The 19215-nt window shown below is 40.6% G+C and overlaps 1 protein-coding gene across 1 annotated transcript; it reads right to left on the bottom strand.

Moving 5' to 3' along the window:
• Positions 1-7977: 7977 nt before the first annotated feature.
• Positions 7978-8946, bottom strand: LOC309553009 (olfactory receptor 5AP2-like; the record flags this gene model as incomplete). Its single annotated transcript, XM_082253912.1, has 1 exon — positions 7978-8946. The coding sequence occupies one exon, from the start codon at positions 8944-8946 to the stop codon at positions 7978-7980; it is 969 nt and encodes a 322-aa protein (XP_082110038.1).
• Between the last annotated feature and the right edge of the window lie 10269 nt (positions 8947-19215).

Genomic DNA, 19215 nt, shown 5'->3' with positions numbered 1-19215 from the left:
TTTTTGCAGCCTAGCCACACAGTTTGGGGGCAAAAATCCTTAATTGATGCTCTTAAGGGGCATAAATTAGGCATCTGATTTTTAGCTTTCCTAACACATATTTGTATGCCCTGCAGTGACAGAAGCACCCATACAATGACTGCATTATGTAAAACATACACTCCAATGTATTTTTATGAGGCATGGTGAGTATTTGAAAATTTCATTTTTCTGCCACAAGTTTTTAAAAAAATTTGCAAAAAAATGAAAATGAAAATAAAGTTTTAAATTCATAAGGTATTTCTAACACACAGCATGGGCATGCTTATAACTATACCCCAAAACACATTCTGCGACTACAGAGTATTGGGGATATCACACATTGCATGTGAGACCTTTTTGGAGCATAGCTGCATAGAGGGGCCCAAAATTCAAGGAACCTCTTAGGGTTTGCATGGGCATAAATTAAGCATCTAATTTCCTGATTACGTATCACATTTTTGGTGACCCTGGAGTGCCAGAACAGTAAAAACAAAAAGAAAGCAACCACCACACGGTATTTCGTAAGAGGCATGAAGATTTCATTTTCTTGCACACATGTTCTTGGAAAATGTGGAAAGAAGTTTATTTTATTTATTTTTTTTACACAAAGTTGTCAATTTAATAAAATGTTTTTTACACACCTTACATTTTCGCCCCAAAGCACATTCTGTGACACCTTCCAAGTATGGAACACCATATGTGAGACTTTTTCATTGTTTAGACTGATTATCTAATGGACATTGTATCTTGTGTATCACAAAGATCAACCAACATTTTATAAAAAACAAGAGGTTACAAGAGGTTTCCCACACAGGGGTTTAGCATCACACTGGATATAAAGCAAAAAAAAGCCTCCTGACTATCTGGACTGCTTAGTCCCACAATCAGTCTCTGCACAGACTGCATTAACTTAGCCTTCTAGCTATTTGGACACCTTAGTCCCTCAGTTTGTCTTCACCCAGACTTTTACAACTTTCAGGTGATGGCCTGGTCAGCTTGCTTGTGTTTTAATGCCAGACAGGCCAAAACACAGACACAAAAACTACTTCTGTGTCTGTACACACTCTTCTTTTCCCTGCAGCATGACCTTGTTGGTGAGGGAGAATCTTGGACCAGGCAGTATTACTGCTTTTGGTAGGCCAGCAAGCAGTTGCAAATCAATCTCATGCCTGATTAATGCAAGACCAAGCTTACCTGCATCTCTATTGAGTACCATACTGTTATAATGTTTTTTTTTCTGTATTTTTTGGTAAATAATGCTGTAGTTGGGATGCACACCGCAGAGGCCAAGAACTTCTAAAATGCCACTGCTTGACAAGCATAATATTTCTCCTCCCAGGCACTCAGCAGCCAATATATATATATATATATATATATATATATATATATATATATATATGTATATATATATATATATATATATATGTATATGTATATGTGTATATGTATATGTATATATATATATATATATATATATATATATATATATATATATATATATATATATATACAGTATCTCACAAATGTGAGTACACCTCTCACATTTTTGTAAATATTTTATTATATATTTTCATGTGACAATACTGAAGAAATTACACTTTGCTACAATGTAAAGTAGTGAGTGTACAGCTTGCATAACAGTGTAAATTTACTGTCCCCTCAAAATAACTCAACACGCAGCCATTATTGTCTAAACCATTGGCAACAAAAGTGAGTACACCCCTAAGCCAAAATGTCCAAATTGTTAATATTTTGTGTGGCCACCATTATTTTCCAGCACTGCCTTAACCCTCTTGGGCATGGAGTTCACCAGAGCTTCCAAGGTTGCCACTTGAGTCCTCTTCCTCTCCTCCATGATGACATCACAGAGCTGCTGGATGTTAGAGACCTTGCGCTCCTCCACCGTCCATTTAAGAATGTCCCACAGATGCTCAATAGGGTTTAGGTCTGGAGACATGCTTGGCCAGTCCATCACCTTTACCCTCAGCTTCTTTAGCAAGGCAGTGGTCATCTTGGAAGTGTGTTTGTGGTTGTTATCATGTTGGAATACTGCCCTGCAGCCCAGTCTTCGAAGGGAGGGGATCATGCTCTGCTTTAGTATGTCACAGTACATGTTGGCATTCATGGTTCCCTCAATGAACTTTAGCTCCCCAGTGCTGGCAGCACTCATGCAGCCCCAGACCATGATACTCCCACCACCATGCTTAACTGTAGGCAAGACACACTTGTCTTTGTACTCCTCACCTGGTTGCCGTCACACGCGCTTGACACCATCTGCACCAAATAAGTTTATCTTGGTCTCATCAGACCACAGGACATGGTTCCAGTAATCAATGTCCCTATTCTGCTTGTCTTTAGAAAACTGTTTGTGGGCTTTCTTGTGCATCATCTTTAGAAGAGGCTTCCTTCTGGGATGAGAGCCATGCAGACCAATTTGATGCAGTGTGCAGCGTATGGTCTGAGCACTGACAGGCTGACCACCCCTTCAACCTCTGCAGCAGCAATCATACGTGTATTTCCCAAAGACAACCTTTGGATATGATGGTGAGCACGTGCACTCAACCTCTTTGGTTGACCATGGTGAGGCCCGTTCTGAGTGGAACCTGTCCTATTAAACTGCTGTATGGTCTTGGCCACCATGCTGCAGCTCAGTTTCAGATTCTTGGCAATCTTCTTATAGCCTAGGCAAGTGATGGCAAACCTTGGCACCCCAGATGTTTTGGAACTACATTTCCCATGATGCTCATGCACTTTGCAGTGTAGTTGAACATCATGGGAAATGTAGTTCCAAAACATCTGGGGTGCCAAGGTTCACCATCACTGGCCTAGGCCATCTTTATGTAGAGCAATAATTATTTTTTCAGATCCTCAGAGAGTTCTTTGCATGAGGTGTCATGTTAAACTTCCAGTGACCAGTATGGGAGAGTGAGAGTGAAAACACCAAATTGAGCACACCTGCTCCCCATTCACACCTGAGACCATTTAACACTAACGAGTCACATGACATTGGGGAGGGAAAATGGGTACTTGGGCCCAATTTGGACATTTTCAGTTAGAGGTGTACTCACTTTTGTTGCCAGTAGTTTACACAATAATGGCTGTGTGTTAAGTTATTTTGAGGGGGCAAGTTTACACTGTTATACAAGCTGTACAACTCACTACTTTACATTGTAGTAAAGTGTAATTTCTTCAGTGTTGTCACATGAAAAGATATAATAAAATGTTTAAAAAAATGTGAGGGGTGTACTCACTTTTGTGAGATTCTATATATATATATATATATATATATATATATATATATATATTGTTTATTTATGTTTTTCCTTTAATTTTAGTCAGGGCACTGAAGATATAGCTGCAGGGAGAAAACCTATAGCCATTGGCACCATCAAGTGCTGCATGTGGATGTAGCAGATTGTAAGCGTAGCTAATGTACAGTCCTTCTTCTAATTCACCTCTAATCCACCTCCACCTCTTCTTCCTCCATCTCCACCATCTACTCCTTCCTCTCCCTCTTAATCTCCTGCTTCTCCTCTTCCAATCCCACCATACCTCTGCCAACAAGACCAATCCTTCTTTTCACCTTCATGTGGAGGATTCTTTTTTTGACTTACTTCCTTAATTCTTCAATGAATGCTCAGATGTATAGGAGAGCCAGTCAGGAGGCTGACATCCACTGTCATGAACAGAAGGTATTGTTTTGTTTTTGGCAGGTTGCAGAGAAATCCTATAACTTGTAGCCTCTGGAATCTGATAAGTTGTTGGATAGGGATGAGCTTCAGGTTCAGTCAAGCACGAGGTCAAGGCAAAGCCAAGTCATTTGTGCTTTGGAAAAATGGCAAAATAATGTGGCCAGTTGACTTAGAATGACTAATAATGGGGGCTGTAGTATGTGCAAGCCTCATCACTAAAAAAAAGGCGAGGTTCCCAGCAAGCATTTGTCAGTGTGTGGTGCTATAAATGCTGACAGAGTTTTAATAAGGATAGATAGTTGATCTATACTGTGCTATATAAAGTGCCCTAAAGTGCTATACATAGTGCTTTGTTGTGCTAGGTTACTTTTATTTGTGTGTGCATTGCGGTGGGCTACATATTAGAGTTTAATCCCCTTTGTTCACAGTGCATAGACTCAACACTCCTTTCTAGGATTTATAGCATTTTTGTGTTGGTCAGGAACAACTTTTTTTTCTGTTTAGCTGCTGCCCCCTTCTGTATTTTTGAGGTTGACAATGTATTTTATACAGTATTTATTTAAGTAAGACCATTTGTTCCACAAATATTATTCCAGTGGATGACCACTGATTATAGATACAGTAAGTGATCCTAAAGTTTTAATAAGGCAAAGTCAAATGGATTTGGATAGCCAGATCTTAGCTCAACTGTCAGTATTATTTTTGGCAATTCAGATTTAAATAAAAAGGCTACTGTGAGAAAGGGACCAAAGGCTACTCCAAAAGGCTGATGGCCCCCTACTGTACATTTAACTTGACTGCCATTGCCACAAGGGCCCACCCTTTTATCTTAACCTCCCTGGCGGGCTGATTATGTCAGATTCTGTCGGAAATCTGTTGTTTTATATTTTAGGCCTGTAATTCTTAGGAATAACCCACTTAAATCTGTCCAAACAAGAGTCTAGTAGACATCCCAGGTATGATAAAGTTTGAATTATAAATTATAATAGAATAATAATAGATGTTATTCAATAATATAATCAAACCAAAAACACTGAAATATGTACAAACAAGGGGTGCGATATTACTAGTCACTGTAATAAAGGTTCAGTAAACATCTCGGGTATGAAACATTTTGAAACATGGGACTGCACAAAGTCCGACGTCACAATTGGGACAATGGTATCTGGTTTCTTTTCTCATTTTCCTTCCACTGTCATCTCTTTTCTAGCAACAAACCACGCACGTCCTTTTTAGGTGCCAACTTTTGCTCAGTTGGTGGGATATAGTTCATGAAGTGAAGACCAGTCAGGCGTTCCGGGTTTACAACGCCAACAGCATGACGTCCAGATCTGTTCACAGCCATTGATGGTGTTTGGTGACTCAGAAAGATTTGTTCGGCAACTTTCCAAATAAAGTCCGTATGAATCAAAGGCTCGTCACTCTTTTTTTTGAGCAGAACGTATGCATTGCACAAGCATTGCTCAAGAAAATGTCTGAAGATCTTCTTATAGTATTTTTTTGCCTCTTCCTGATAGCTGGGTAAAATGTCATTGCTTGGTCAGCCCTGTCGACATCTCCCATGGTGTTGTTGTAGTTAATCACTACTGTTGGCTTCATGACTTCTTTCCCACCTTTCATGCGTACCATAACAGTGGGGGTGTTAGGCACTGTACACATTAGGCACACATCTTTCTTGTCCTTCCATGGCAGTGCCATCATTTTGCCTTTCTGCCAGGCAACCATTGCTCCTGTCTTCAGCTTCTTTTTGCCAAACATTGGCAGCATGTCGCACCGGTTAGCCCTTACGGTTCCATAGCCATCAGTTTTGTTGTGCAGTAGAACCACATAAAGTTCAGGAGATGTATAAAAGTTGTCCATTGTTACACAATAGCCCTGATTTAGCAATGGCTCAATCAGTGAAAGAACAGAAGATGTTGCCACTCCATAATTGCTGTATTTTCCATCAAATTTTGTTCCTTTTCCAGTGCATATCACTGAATTCCAAATGTAGCCAGTTGATGATTCACACAGCATGTAGGATTTCACGCCAAATTGCGCCCTCTTTGATGCAATGTATTGCACCCAGCTGAGCCTTCCATTAGACTTTCATCTATGCTGATGTCTCTTTCTGGCACATCGCTCCGTTGGATATTCTGAAGAATCATTTGATATACTTCCCAATTTTTTTTTAGTTTTGGTTCAGGATGGGCAGTTTCATCAAATTCTTCATTATTTTCAAAGTACAGATATTTCATTATGAGGGAAAATCTATATTCTGACATGACCGTGCCAAAGAATGGAGTGGCAAATAATGAATTGGTTGTCCAATACCACTTCTGCAGGGGTTTCCCCACCAATCCCTGAAGAATAATTAGGCCCAGAAATTTCATCTTTGATCACTGCTTCCCACTTTCTGCATCTTGCAAACCTCCGATGCGTAGGGCATTGTTGGTCTTTGTACCGGTTGGTCTCGGTAACAATTTTTTCAATAACCTCATCGGTCAAAAATAATTGAATGTATGCCAAGGGGTTGTCATGGTCGACATCAACTTTTATACCAGGTGCTCTTGTAAATGGGAATCTTGGGGGTGCTGCCTGATCTGTACCGCAGTCAATAGAGCACCAAGTCCGCACATTGCTGAGCAGAATCGCAGAATTGTCGCTGTCCTCGTCACTTTATGTACCTGATGACAAATTTTCCCATGAATCGCTATCGCTCAGCACTTCTAGTAACTCCGTTTCGCTCTCGCTGTTTTCCAGTTCATCTAAAAGCGCTTTTGCGCAAAAAGAGCGATTTTTGGACGCCATGTTCTAAATTTTCTAGGCACAAAGAACTTGAAAAGCATAGGCAGGGCATTGGAAAAGTCAGTAGGTGAATTTCTGAGGTAAATGACTTGATACAATGTAATCCTTTAGGAAAACAACTTTGTATCAAGTCATTTATTTTATTTACTTTTTGAATTTCCCGCCGGGTCCACCCCCTGTGTCGCAATGCTCGCAGGGAAGGGAACCAGAAGACAGGTGCCAGCATCGGCCGAACACAGAGTGGGGAGAGAGTGTGAGGATGGCTGCAGGACGGCTGGAGAGAACGGCGGGGGATCGCAGGGGAATGTCAGTATGATTCTGGGGTATTCCCGAGTGTGGCTCGGGGTTACCGCTTTTGGTGCACTATATTAACCCTGAGCCACACTCGGGAATACCGCTAGGGAGGTTAATATACCTGGTAAAAGTTTAAAAAGAAGTGTACCAGGTTGTTTTTTGGCCCCATCAACTCATCGTGTCAGACCACACTGAGTTTCACAAACCATTCTGCACAGTTTTATACTATTGCTGCACAATTTCTTGAGCCCAGGTTGGGTTTCCATTGATTAAATTGGACTTCCAGTTTTGGAAATTCTAAAATTCAAACTTTACAGAATTTGTAAATAGTTCAGAAGAACTGTAAATGATCGGACTTTTCAGAGGTTCACTCATCTCTAGTGATATATAGTACAATTTGTCCTTGGGATCTTGATGCTTGCATCTTTTGGCAGGGAAACGGTTGGTCTTTGGTACAATGGATTGTGAAGCAGTTGAAGTGTGTATGGAAACAAAAGGTTATGTTTACATTGGGTAGGAAAGAGTGATAGATATATAATATTTTTATATGATATATAATTTGAATTTCTCTGTTCCAAAATCTAACTAAAAAAAAAAAGAAAAAAACACAATGGCAATATTATCACTATTCCCTCTCTGTAAATTGTAATTGTCACTGTAATGTGTTATTAAATATGAAAAAAATAATAATGATAACCTTAAAGTTTATCAAAAGCGTATTTTATTTTTTATTTTTTAGCAGGCTTGTTGGGGTGATTTATTTATTTCCTGTCCCAAATATAGGAGAAAGTGAGGGTAAATCCTTTCCTAGATGGTCAGTCTAGGAGTGGCAACCATAACATTTTGGAAAAAAAGAAAAAGAAGAGGGGAGATTAAGCTGCCTTCAGGAGTGCACAGACCAGTTCCACTTATGGACTCTATGGACTTTTCAAAACACCATTCAGGTCCGTTTATTTCCCCATATGATTTACAGGAGGCCATTGAGGTTCGCCTTTGAGTCTTGTTGCGCCAGTCTATTTATGTTTGTTTTTAACCATAACATTTTGGATTCCCTTTCAATTTCTGTCATAGTAACATTGGTTTCCAGAACACATAGGGTTATTCTCCCCAGGCTACACAGACCGCAATGAAAACCTGACACGGGCTCCAGCCTTTTCCCATGCCAGAGAACATTATTTTTTTTTTAATATTTTACCCCTAAACATTTATAAAATTCTAAATACATGTAAATATTATGCCATGCTTGCATGGTGGCCTTTTTCACCTCTTGGTTCCTCAAGCTGTAAATAAGAGGGTTCAACATTGGGGTCATTACAGAATAAAAGACAGAGGCCACTTTGTCTTTTTTGTCCAAGGCACTGGAAGGTGAACGCAAATAAGTGATAAAAACTGAAACAAATAAGATGCTGGCGCACATGAGATGAGAAGAGCAAGTGCTGAACGCTTTCTGTCGTCCTTTAGAAGATTTTATACGTAATATTGTGGTAAAGATAAAAACATAAGAGACCAGGATTGTTGACAGTGAAGAAAAACAAAAACAACCAACAGAGAGAATAGTTAACATGTTACAAAGAAATGTTTTGGAGCAAGACAACTGGAGTATGGGAGGGGCGTCACAGTAGAAATGGTCTATAAGATTGGAGCCACAAAACTGAAGACTGAACAAGCAGCTGGTGTGCACAACTGACTGGAAGAAGCCCATGGAGAATGAGACACCGACGAGAGAGAAACATTTGCTTTTAGTCATGATGGAAACATAGTGAAGAGGATTGCAGATAGCAATGTATCGGTCATATGACATAGTGGAGAGTAGGAAAACCTCAGTTCCTGCTAGGCCAGCAAAAAAGAAAAATTGGATGGCACAACCATTAAATGAGATGGACTTCCTGATGGATGGAAGGTCAGACAACATTTTAGGAGTGATAGCTGTAGTGTAGAAGAGGTCAACTGCTGAGAGGTAACTCAAGAAATAATACATTGGAGTGTGAAGGTTGGAAGCAACAAGGACCAGAATAATTAAGCCAATGTTTCCGAGTACGGTCACAAGGTACACCATCAAGAAAAAAGCAAAGAGGAACGGTATGAGTTTATCATTATCGGTTAGACCAGAAAATACAAACACTGTCACTTGTGTGTTGTTTTCCAAAGCCATTGAGCTCTTCCTTTGGAGATAAAAAAAGAACCTAAATGTTGGATAATATGGATATGGTTTTTTTTTTCAGGAAACCCATGCCAAGAGAAATACGAAGGCTATCATTGTAATGTTCTGGTACCTCTGGTACCCTTGTCTCCATATTTCTCCTCTGCTAATTGCGTCCCATCTTGTATAACAAGAGAGGCATACACCTTTAAGACCGGATGACATCATTGCCGAGCGCCGCTATGAGCGGCTATTTCAATCGCCGGTTTGCTTTCACTCATCGCTTGTTCAAACCACATGTTCACCGCACCTCTTCCTGTGAAGTCGGAGCTGCTGACATTCTCCCTCACTGAACCTGAAGCCGGAAACCTCGCTGGTGATCCGTATCTCGCTACGGGATCACCCTTCTCCAATGGACACTGTTACTACTAAACCTTTCTAAGTGATAAGTACCCCGCAGGGGATTCTTACTAACCAATCTCCTACTGTCATCTACTGCAATTACCAAGACTATCTGTATCTATCTATTCACTATCATCTGCAAAGACTGTTAGCTCTTGGGACTACCTTCAACTATCCTTGCACTAGGTTACTCTGTCTAAGTATACTCCATCTGTGTCCTCTTACCATCTGCACTATACTTGACATCAGAACCTATCTGCTTACCATCACCTGCAACTCTCCTATTACTACTTCTAGTGCTCACCATATAATAGCCTGTCTCTCATCTATACATCCTCATATATTCTATCCCTCCATTAAACATCTATTAATATATATGGTATATAACAGGCTGTACACGGTGATGAAGTCCTGAGAGTTGGATATGTTTGTTCAACAGATTATCTACAAGGCTACTGAGTGTAATAATTCTGCAGCTGTAAATCCATCCACTAACAAAAACGCATGAACGTTACAGATTGAACGAGCCTTAAAAAAAATATGGATTCAGCAGAATTATCCACTCATGTACTACAATTAAAACAGCAAGTAGATGCATTGATCCTTGCGCTTACCGAGGTACAAAATGAAAATCAGACCTTGAGACAGCAGCTTGGCCGTCTCACACAGCCTCCTGCTGCTCAGCCCCGTGAGCCTAAGATAAACCCTCCTATAGTGTTTTCTGGTGATTGGAGCAAATTCCGTGAATTTAAAAACGCATGTCGATTGTTTTTTTTGTTAAAACCTCTAACCTACACCACTGACCAAATTAAGGTTTGTACCATCATCTCCTATTTAACGGGTGAATCCCGGGCCTGGGCAGATGCTCTCTTTGAAAAGGATGATCCACTCCTTAATTCTTATCCCCTATTTCTAGCACAACTTGCTAGTTTATATGAAGACCCCAACAAGCAGAGTACCGCTGATACCCAATTACGGGCCTTAAAACAAGGAAGGAGACCTGTTGAAGATTTAGTGGCGAATTTTAAAAGATGGTCCCCTGATTCAGGGTGGAACGACACATCTTTGCGAACGCAGTTTAGACTCGGCTTATCTGAGGCCGTTAAAGACGAGCTCGCCCGAGCGGATTTACCTGGCACTCTAGAGGGACTGATACAGACCAGTATCAATATTGACAGACGACTACGAGAAAGAAAGGCTGAGAAGATGGGCTCACCATTTTCCAGTCCTTCTCGGATGTTGCCTGCTGACCCTACTCCTATGGAAGTAGGAATGATACGCCCACCTCTGACCCTTTCTGAACGTGCCAGGAGGAAAACCGAACATCTTTGCATGTACTGCGCATCCCCGAATCATTTGGTAAACGACTGTCCTCTTGTCCGCAGGAAAGAGGGTGAGTGTTCAAATGTCTTGCTAGGGGGACTCACAACTTCCTTTTCTAATCCTTATCTTTTTGTTCAATTAACATTGCAGTGGGACCAAACTAGGATCACCACCAAGGCTATGATTGACACCGGATCTTGTGGAAACTACATTGACATTTGTTTTGTCTCCCTTAATAAAATACCTATTGTTTCAAAACCCAAACCTGTCTCCGTTAGTTTTATTAACGGTACCCCTTTATCCTCTGGTCCTATCACCAGTCAGACACAGGCACTCCTTGTAACTGCTGACGAGTCTCATGTGGAGACCACCACCTTTGATGTATTAACTTCACCACATTTCCCAATCATTTTGGGACTTCCCTGGTTACACATACATCAACCAATCATCGATTGGAAAACAAGAACGTTAGCCTTCTCTTCTCACTATTGTGAGACGACGTGTAACCTCCCCACACATGATAGGATCCTGTCTGTACTGCCGGATGACATGATTCCCAAGTGTTATCAGGATTTATCGGAGGTTTTCCTTGAGAAAAACGCTCAAATGCTACCTCCCCATAGGGACTATGATTGTTGTATCGATCTACTCCCTAATAGCAAGTTGCCTTTCGGACATGTTTATCCTCTCTCACAGGATGAACTCTCTCATCTTAAGGAGTATCTGGATGAGAACTTGGCAAAAGGATTCATCCGACCTTCTACTTCCTCCACTGCTGCTGGGCTCTTCTTCGTCCGCAATAAGGACTCTAGCCTTAGGCCTATCATTGATTTCAGACAATTAAATGCCATCACAATAAAGGATCGTTATCCTTTACCTCTTATTCCTGAACTTATCGAACAGGTGCGTGGGGCTTCTTTCTTTTCAAAATTGGACCTAAAAGGGGCATACAATTTAATTTGAATCCGTAAAGGGGATGAATGGAAGACGGCATTCAGAACCAGATACGGACTGTTTGAGTACATTGTAATGCCATTTGGGCTATGTAATGCTCCCGCAGCCTTCCAACGGTTTATAAATGAGATATTCCGAGACTTGCTTGATGTTTGTGTGGTAGTATATTTGGACGATATACTTATCTATTCTCATTCCTTACCTGAGCACATAAAACATGTGAGACTTGTGTTGTCAAGACTACTTGCACATAACTTATATGTTAAATCAAAGAAATGTTTGTTTCATAAAGAGGAAGTACTATTCCTAGGATATATTATATCTAAAAGTGGAATTAAAATGGACATGAGCAAAATATCCTGCATTCTGGATTGGCCTGTGCCAACCACTCGCAAAGCATTACAAAGGTTCCTAGGATTCTCTAATTACTATAGGAAATTCATTAAGAACTTCTCCGCGATTGTGAAACCTCTCACACAACTTACAAGCACGAAGAAACCATTTATTTGGACAAAAGAAGCAAGTGGAGCATTCTCTCTGCTGAAATCAAGATTTACTACTGCCCCCATACTATGCCATCCAGACCCATCCCTTCAATACATCTTGGAGGTAGATGCGTCTAATATGGCAGTAGGAGCAGTTCTCTCACAACGACCAACAAACACCTCACCTCTTCACCCAGTTGCTTTCTTCTCAAAGTCATTAAGTAGCCCCGAGGTGAACTACCCAGTAGGTGAGAAGGAATTATTAGCCATAAAATTGGCGTTAGAGAATTGGCGACATCTACTAGAGGGCACTCAATTGCCAATTCTGATATATACTGATCACAAAAACCTTCAATACCTTCAAACTAATAGAACTCTTTCCCACCGGCAGGTACGGTGGTCGTTATTCTTTCTGAGATTTAATTTTTTAGTGACTTACACGCCCGCAGACAAAAATAAAAAAGCGGATGCACTCTCACGACTAGCCGAGAAAGATTGTACTGAGGTTCCCTCAGTTCCTATAATACCACGTGAACGTATTATCGGAGTCGTTCGCTCCCTGAAGGAGGAGATTTTGCACAGCATAGGATTGGACTCACCTCCACCACAACTAACTACTGACGCAGAAGGCTTCCTCTACTACAACGATAAATTATACATACCCCCTACTATGCGAACCAAGATCTTAGAATTGTCGCATGATGTACCTATGGCAGGACATATGGGTATGACTAAAACTCTCAATCTACTCACTAGGCAATTTTGGTGGCCAGACATGAAGACAACCGTAAAAAAGTTTGTTTCATCTTGTGATATCTGTGCAAGGTCTAAAATTGACAACACGAAACCATCAGGGTTACTTTGTAGTTTACCGATACCCCAGGTTCCGTGGGAAGTAGTATCCTTAGACTTCATAGTGGAACTACCACCTTCCAAAGGATTCAACACCATCTTGGTGTCAGTGGACCATCTGACCAAGATGGCACATTTCACTCCTATTCAAAAACTACCATCATCCAAACAAACAGCGGAATTACTTGTGAAACATGTCTTTAAGTTACATGGTATTCCAAAAACATTGCTGTCTGACCGTGGTTCACAATTTATCTCAAAGTTTTGGCTAGCTCTATGTCAGATACTGCGAATAGAGCGTAGCCTTACTTCTCCCTACCACCCTCAGACCAACGGACAGACAGAGAGAGTTAACCAGTGCATTGAACAGTACCTGCGTTGCTATACTTCGTATCTACAAGACGATTGGGCAGATCTCCTCCCACTGGCGGAATTCGCCTATAACAACGCTACTCATAGCACTACTAAGCAAAGTCCGTTTTACCTGAATTATGGGTTTCATCCCACACTCCTTCCTCCACGTATCTTTCCATCAAGTAATCCAGTGGCATCTGATTATCTTGCCCAGATAAAGGATTCTCTGGCATTACTCAACAATACCATATCCCATGCTCATAGCCAACAAAAAAAGTACTACGACCTCCGTAGGAAACCCTCTCCCCAATATGCCATTGGGGATCTTGTTTGGCTTTCTACAAAAAATCTGAGACTAAAAATTCCTAGTAAAAAACTTGGACCTCTATTTCTGGGACCTTTTCCAATAGAGAAGCTTATTGGAAAAGCTGCAGTACAACTCACATTGCCAGTAGATCTCAAGATACATCCTGTCTTCCATGTGTCTCTACTGAAGCCCCATGTTCCTAACCAAGGAATAAGGCCTACTATCTCACCTCCACCTCCTGTACAAGTGGAAGGTGGAGAAGAATTTGAGATAAAAGAAATTTTGGATTCCCGTTTCAATAGAAGAAGACTCCAGTATCTTGTACGATGGAAGAACTATGGGCCCCAAGACGACACCTGGCTGGATACCTCCGATATACATGCCCCTAGACTGATTCGCAATTTTCACTCGAAATATCACCAGTTCTAGAGGCCTTCCGGAGCCGGCCTTAAGGGGGGGTACTGTAATGTACTGGTACCTCTGGTACCCTTGTCTCCATATTTCTCCTCTGCTAATTGCGTCCCATCTTGTATAACAAGAGAGGCATACACCTTTAAGACCGGATGACATCATTGCCGAGCGCCGCTATGAGCGGCTATTTCAATCGCAGGTTTGCTTTCACTCATTGCTCGTTCAAACCACATGTTCACCGCACCTCTTCCTGTGAAGTCGGAGCTGCTGACATTCTCCCTCACTGAACCTGAAGCCGGAAACCTCGCTGGTGATCCGTATCTCGCTACGGGATCACCCTTCTCCAATGGACACTGTTACTACTAAACCTTTCTAAGTGATAAGTACCCCGCAGGGGATTCTTACTAACCAATCTCCTACTGTCATCTACTGCAATTACCAAGACTATCTGTATCTATCTATTCACTATCATCTGCATAGACTGTTAGCTCTTGGGACTACCTTCAACTATCCTTGCACTAGGTTACTCTGTCTAAGTATACTCCATCTGTGTCCTCTTACCATCTGCACTATACTTGACATCAGAACCTATCTGCTTACCATCACCTGCAACTCTCCTATTACTACTTCTAGTGCTCACCATATAATAGCCTGTCTCTCATCTATACATCCTCATATATTCTATCCCTCCATTAAACATCTATTAATATATATGGTATATAACAGGCTGTACACGGTGATGAAGTCCTGAGAGTTGGATATGTTTGTTCAACAGATTCTCTACAAGGCTACTGAGTGTAATAATTCTGCATCTGTAAATCCATCCACTAACAAAAACGCATGAACGTTACAATCATAGCTAAACTCATTAGAATCTCAAATAATACCCATCTGGCTTACTGTAGCTTCATTACCTTCTCAGTCAGTAGAATAAAGTAAACATCTCTAGTCAGTATACTGGTTCCATGTCAGGATGTATTGAAGACATTGGATCATCATGATAACCATGCAACTGTCATTTTTAGGAGACTGATAATATCCATCTCATTTCTCTTTGTAAGGGTTTTCATTCTGTATATTTCCAGCATGCAGCTTTTTTCTTGAGAAAAAAAAAATGGTTGCATTGGTGTTTCTCAAAATGTAACATCATAATTCTAGCTAGAGAGAAGTGGAGTGATGTTGGCACATTTTTGATTGCACAGTGAAAAATGCTGGGTATATTTATAAAGTAGAGATTTTCTGCCTACCTGTGTTTGACCCGGCTTGACCTCGACCCTCCTCTGGATTCCCACCTGCCTGTGACCTCGGCCTGTGCTTTGACCCTGCTATGGTCTCATACTATTGTACCTCGCTGCCTGACTGTGTACTGACTTTGGTTTGTATCCTGACCCTGCTCTTGTCTCATGTTCCTGCACCTGCATTGCCCAGCTGTTGATGACCCCTTGGCTTGTGTTCTGGCTACGCTCCTGCCTACTGATGCAGCGTCACGGAGTTCAAGTTCCGGATATCTGTCTGGTGATCCACGGCCATCAGTTTCCTGTCAAGCCTCAGCTGGTGCTGCCTGCTATACTGGCCCTCATGCCACTCTGTGTCCCACACTCCCAGTCATCTCTACCAGGGGTTAGACAGGAGGTGCAAGAATCTACAGCTCGATGTCCACCAGGTACGTGACATCCAGCCAATTCTTGGTGAAGTGTGCCCAGCCATATTAATAGTCTGAGATTTGGAGCAGCAGGGTTCTTTCTTCTTCTCTTTGTTGGAGGGAATCCACCCATCTGCATAGGGGGTGGATACCCTCATCTGCAGCAGCTATCCTGTTTCCAGCAACCACTGACTTCCCAGCTGTGGCAGAGCTGGGGGGCTATCTCTTAGGATCCCTTCTTGGTCCTTAACTGGGGTTTAGAGCTCCCACTTGTTTTTGGAGTACAAGACAATCCCCAGGTGTTCAGTAAACCAGAATCTCAGTTCTCCAGAGAGTACATCCTTGTTCCCAGCTGTGAACTGCTCCACACTACCTCACAGACCCCTGCTTCCTTCCTGCTGCTTTTCATAGTCAGGGGTTTAGGATTTCTCCCTCCCAAAACTTTTCAAAATTCTGAAAAGTAAGCCAGTTCCTATTTATGCATTGGGGTGGTGTGTTACAATATTCTGGCTGAAAAAAAGATACAAGTCCATCTAGTTTAACAAATAGAGGAGAAAAAAATGATATACAGTATCTCACAAAAGTAAGTACACTCCTCACATTTTTGTAAATATTTTATTCTAACTTTTCATGTGACAACACTGAAGAAATGACACTTTGCTACAATGTAAAGTAGTGAGTGTACAGCTTGTATAACAGTGTAAATTTGCTGTCCCCTCAAAATAACTCAACACACAACCATTAATGTCTAAAGCGCTGGGAACAAAGTGAGTACATCCCTAAGTGAAAATGTCCAAATTGGACTTGAAAATAATGGTGGCCACACAAAATATTGGCACTTTGTGCCCAATTTGGATATTTGCACTTAGGGGTGTACTCACTTTTTTTGCCAGTGGTTTGGACATTAATGGCTGAATTATTTTGAGGGGACAGCAAATTTACACTGTTATACAAGCTGTACACTCACTACTTTACATTGTAGCAAAGTGTAATTTCTTCAGTGTTGTCACATGAAAGGATATAATAAAATATTTACAAAAATGTGAGGGGTGTACTCACTTTTGTAAGATACTGTATATATATGTATATATATATATATATATATATATATATATATATATATATTCACACACACATACATATATGCACATATATACATACACATACTGTACATACAATCCTATATATACACAATCCTTTACCCACACATTAAAAAAAAAAAAAAAAAAAAAAAGCATGATCCAATTTGCTCCATCAGGGGAAAAAATTCCTTCCTGATCCCCTAAGAGGCAATCGGATATTTCCTGGATCAACTCAACTTATAAATATTAGTATCCAGTTATATTATGTGCATCTAGGAAAGAATCCAGGCCTTTCTTAAAACAATCTACTCAGCTGGCCAGAACCACCTCTTGAGGGAGTCTATTCCACTTTTTCACAGTTCTTACTGTATAAGAAGCCTTTCCGTATTTGGAAATGAAATCTGTTTTCCTCTAGACGTAAAGAGTCCCCCCTTGTCCTCTATGATGTCCTCAAAGTGAATAACTCAACACCAAGTTCACTATATGAAACCCTTATGTATTTATACATGTTGATCATTTTCCCCTTAATCTCCTCTTCTCAAGAGAGAATACATTCAGTTCCTCCAATCTTTCCTCATAGCTGAGCTCCCCCATGCCTCTTATCAGTTTGGTTGCCCTTCTCTGCACTTTCTCCAGTTCCTCAATATCCTTTTTGAGAACTGGTACCCAAAACTGAACTGCATTTTCCAGATAAGGTCTTACTAATGATTTGTACAGGAGCAAAATGATCTCTCTCTCTCTCTCTCTCTGGAGTCCATGCCTTTACTAATACAAGAAAGGATTTTGCTTGCTTTGTAAACTTCAGCTTGGCATTGCATGCTATTATTAATCTTATAATCTACCAGAACACTCAGATCCTTCTCCACCATTGACTCCCCAGCTTTTCTCCTCCTAGTATGTATGATGTATGCATATTCTTAGCCTCCAAGTGCATAACTTTACATCTGTCAACATTAAACCTCGTTTGCCACATAGTTGCCCAATTAAACAGTGCATTGAGGTCGGCTTGTAATTTGGAGACATCCTGTAAGGACATTATTCTACTGCATAGCTTGGTGTCATCTGCAAAACACTGAAATAGTATCTTTAATCCCAGACCCAATATCATTTATAAAGATATTAAAAAGTAATGGTCCCAATGCTAAACCTTGGGGTACACCACTGATAACCTTAGACCATTCGGAGTAGGAATCATTAACCACTACTCTCTGAATTCAGTCTTTAAGCCAGTTTTCTATCCATTTACAAACAGATTTTCCCAAGCCTGTAGACTTTACCTTACCTATTAGCCGTGTGTAAGGAACTGTGTTTGGAAAAATCTAAATATATGTCCACAGCCACCCCTCTGTCCAAGGTTTTACTTACCTCCTCATAAAAAGAAATCAGATTTGTTTGACAACTTCTGTCTTTCCTGAACTCATGCTGTCTGTTACTTAGAATATTTTTTTTCCCAGCAAGAACTCATCTATGTGGTATTTTATTAAACTCTCCAGTATCTTCCCGACTATAGAAGTTAAACAAACAGGTCTATAGTTACTTGGCAAAGACTTTTAACCCTTTTGGATATAGGCACCACATTGGCCCTACGCCAATCCAGTGGTACTATTCCAGTCCTTAACGAGTCCCTAAAAATTATAAACAATGTCTTTGAGGTATTGAGAGGCCATTGAAAATTATAATTTTTTATAGACTTATTTTAACAAACATTGATTTACATACAGTATTTACATAGTTACATCATTGGTAAGGTTAAATAAAGACACCAGTCAACCTGTCAACACCTGTCAACACCAGTCAACAGTTCAACCTATGTAGGTGTGTGTGTATGAGTGTATATGTACTGTATTAACTGTATGCCTCTACCATTTCCCATATCCCTGTATATTGCATAACCATGTAAGATTTTTTTTAAATTATTAATACCACCAATTGTGAAAGGGAGTTCCACATCCTTATCGCTCTAACAGTAGAGAACCTCCTGCGTAATTTAGGGTCAAACCGCTTATTGTCCAACTTCATTGAGTGACCGCGTGTCTTCTTAAGAGATCTGAGACTGACTATTTTTTTCCCTCTACTAGAATCACCATTTAGATGTATATTGCAATCATATCTCTTCTTAAGCACTTTTTCTCCAGGGAGAATACGTTTAATGATTGCAATCGTTCCTCACAACTCTGGTCCTCCATCCCCCTTATTAGCTTTGTTGACCTTCTCTGGACTCTCTCCAGTTCCAGCACATCCTTCCTGAGGACCGGTGCCCAGAACTGGACGGCTTACCCAAAATTACAACTCTCTATGTTCGATACAGAAAAGAACAAGCTTGTAAAAATGGCGTCATATAAAAAAATAGCTTTAAGGTAAATACTGCAGATATAAAACAAAAGATGTGCACACTAAAAATACACTGCACTTTTCCTTTAATAACATTTCTGAAAATAGCGTGGGAGCTAAAAAAAAAAAAATGGTGCG

Source organism: Pelophylax lessonae (genome assembly GCF_965119305.1).
Source record: "Pelophylax lessonae genome assembly, chromosome: 4".
NCBI lineage: Eukaryota > Metazoa > Chordata > Amphibia > Anura > Ranidae > Pelophylax > Pelophylax lessonae.
Note: the sequence above shows the minus strand (reverse complement) of the source record. Positions and strands in the feature narration are given on the sequence as shown.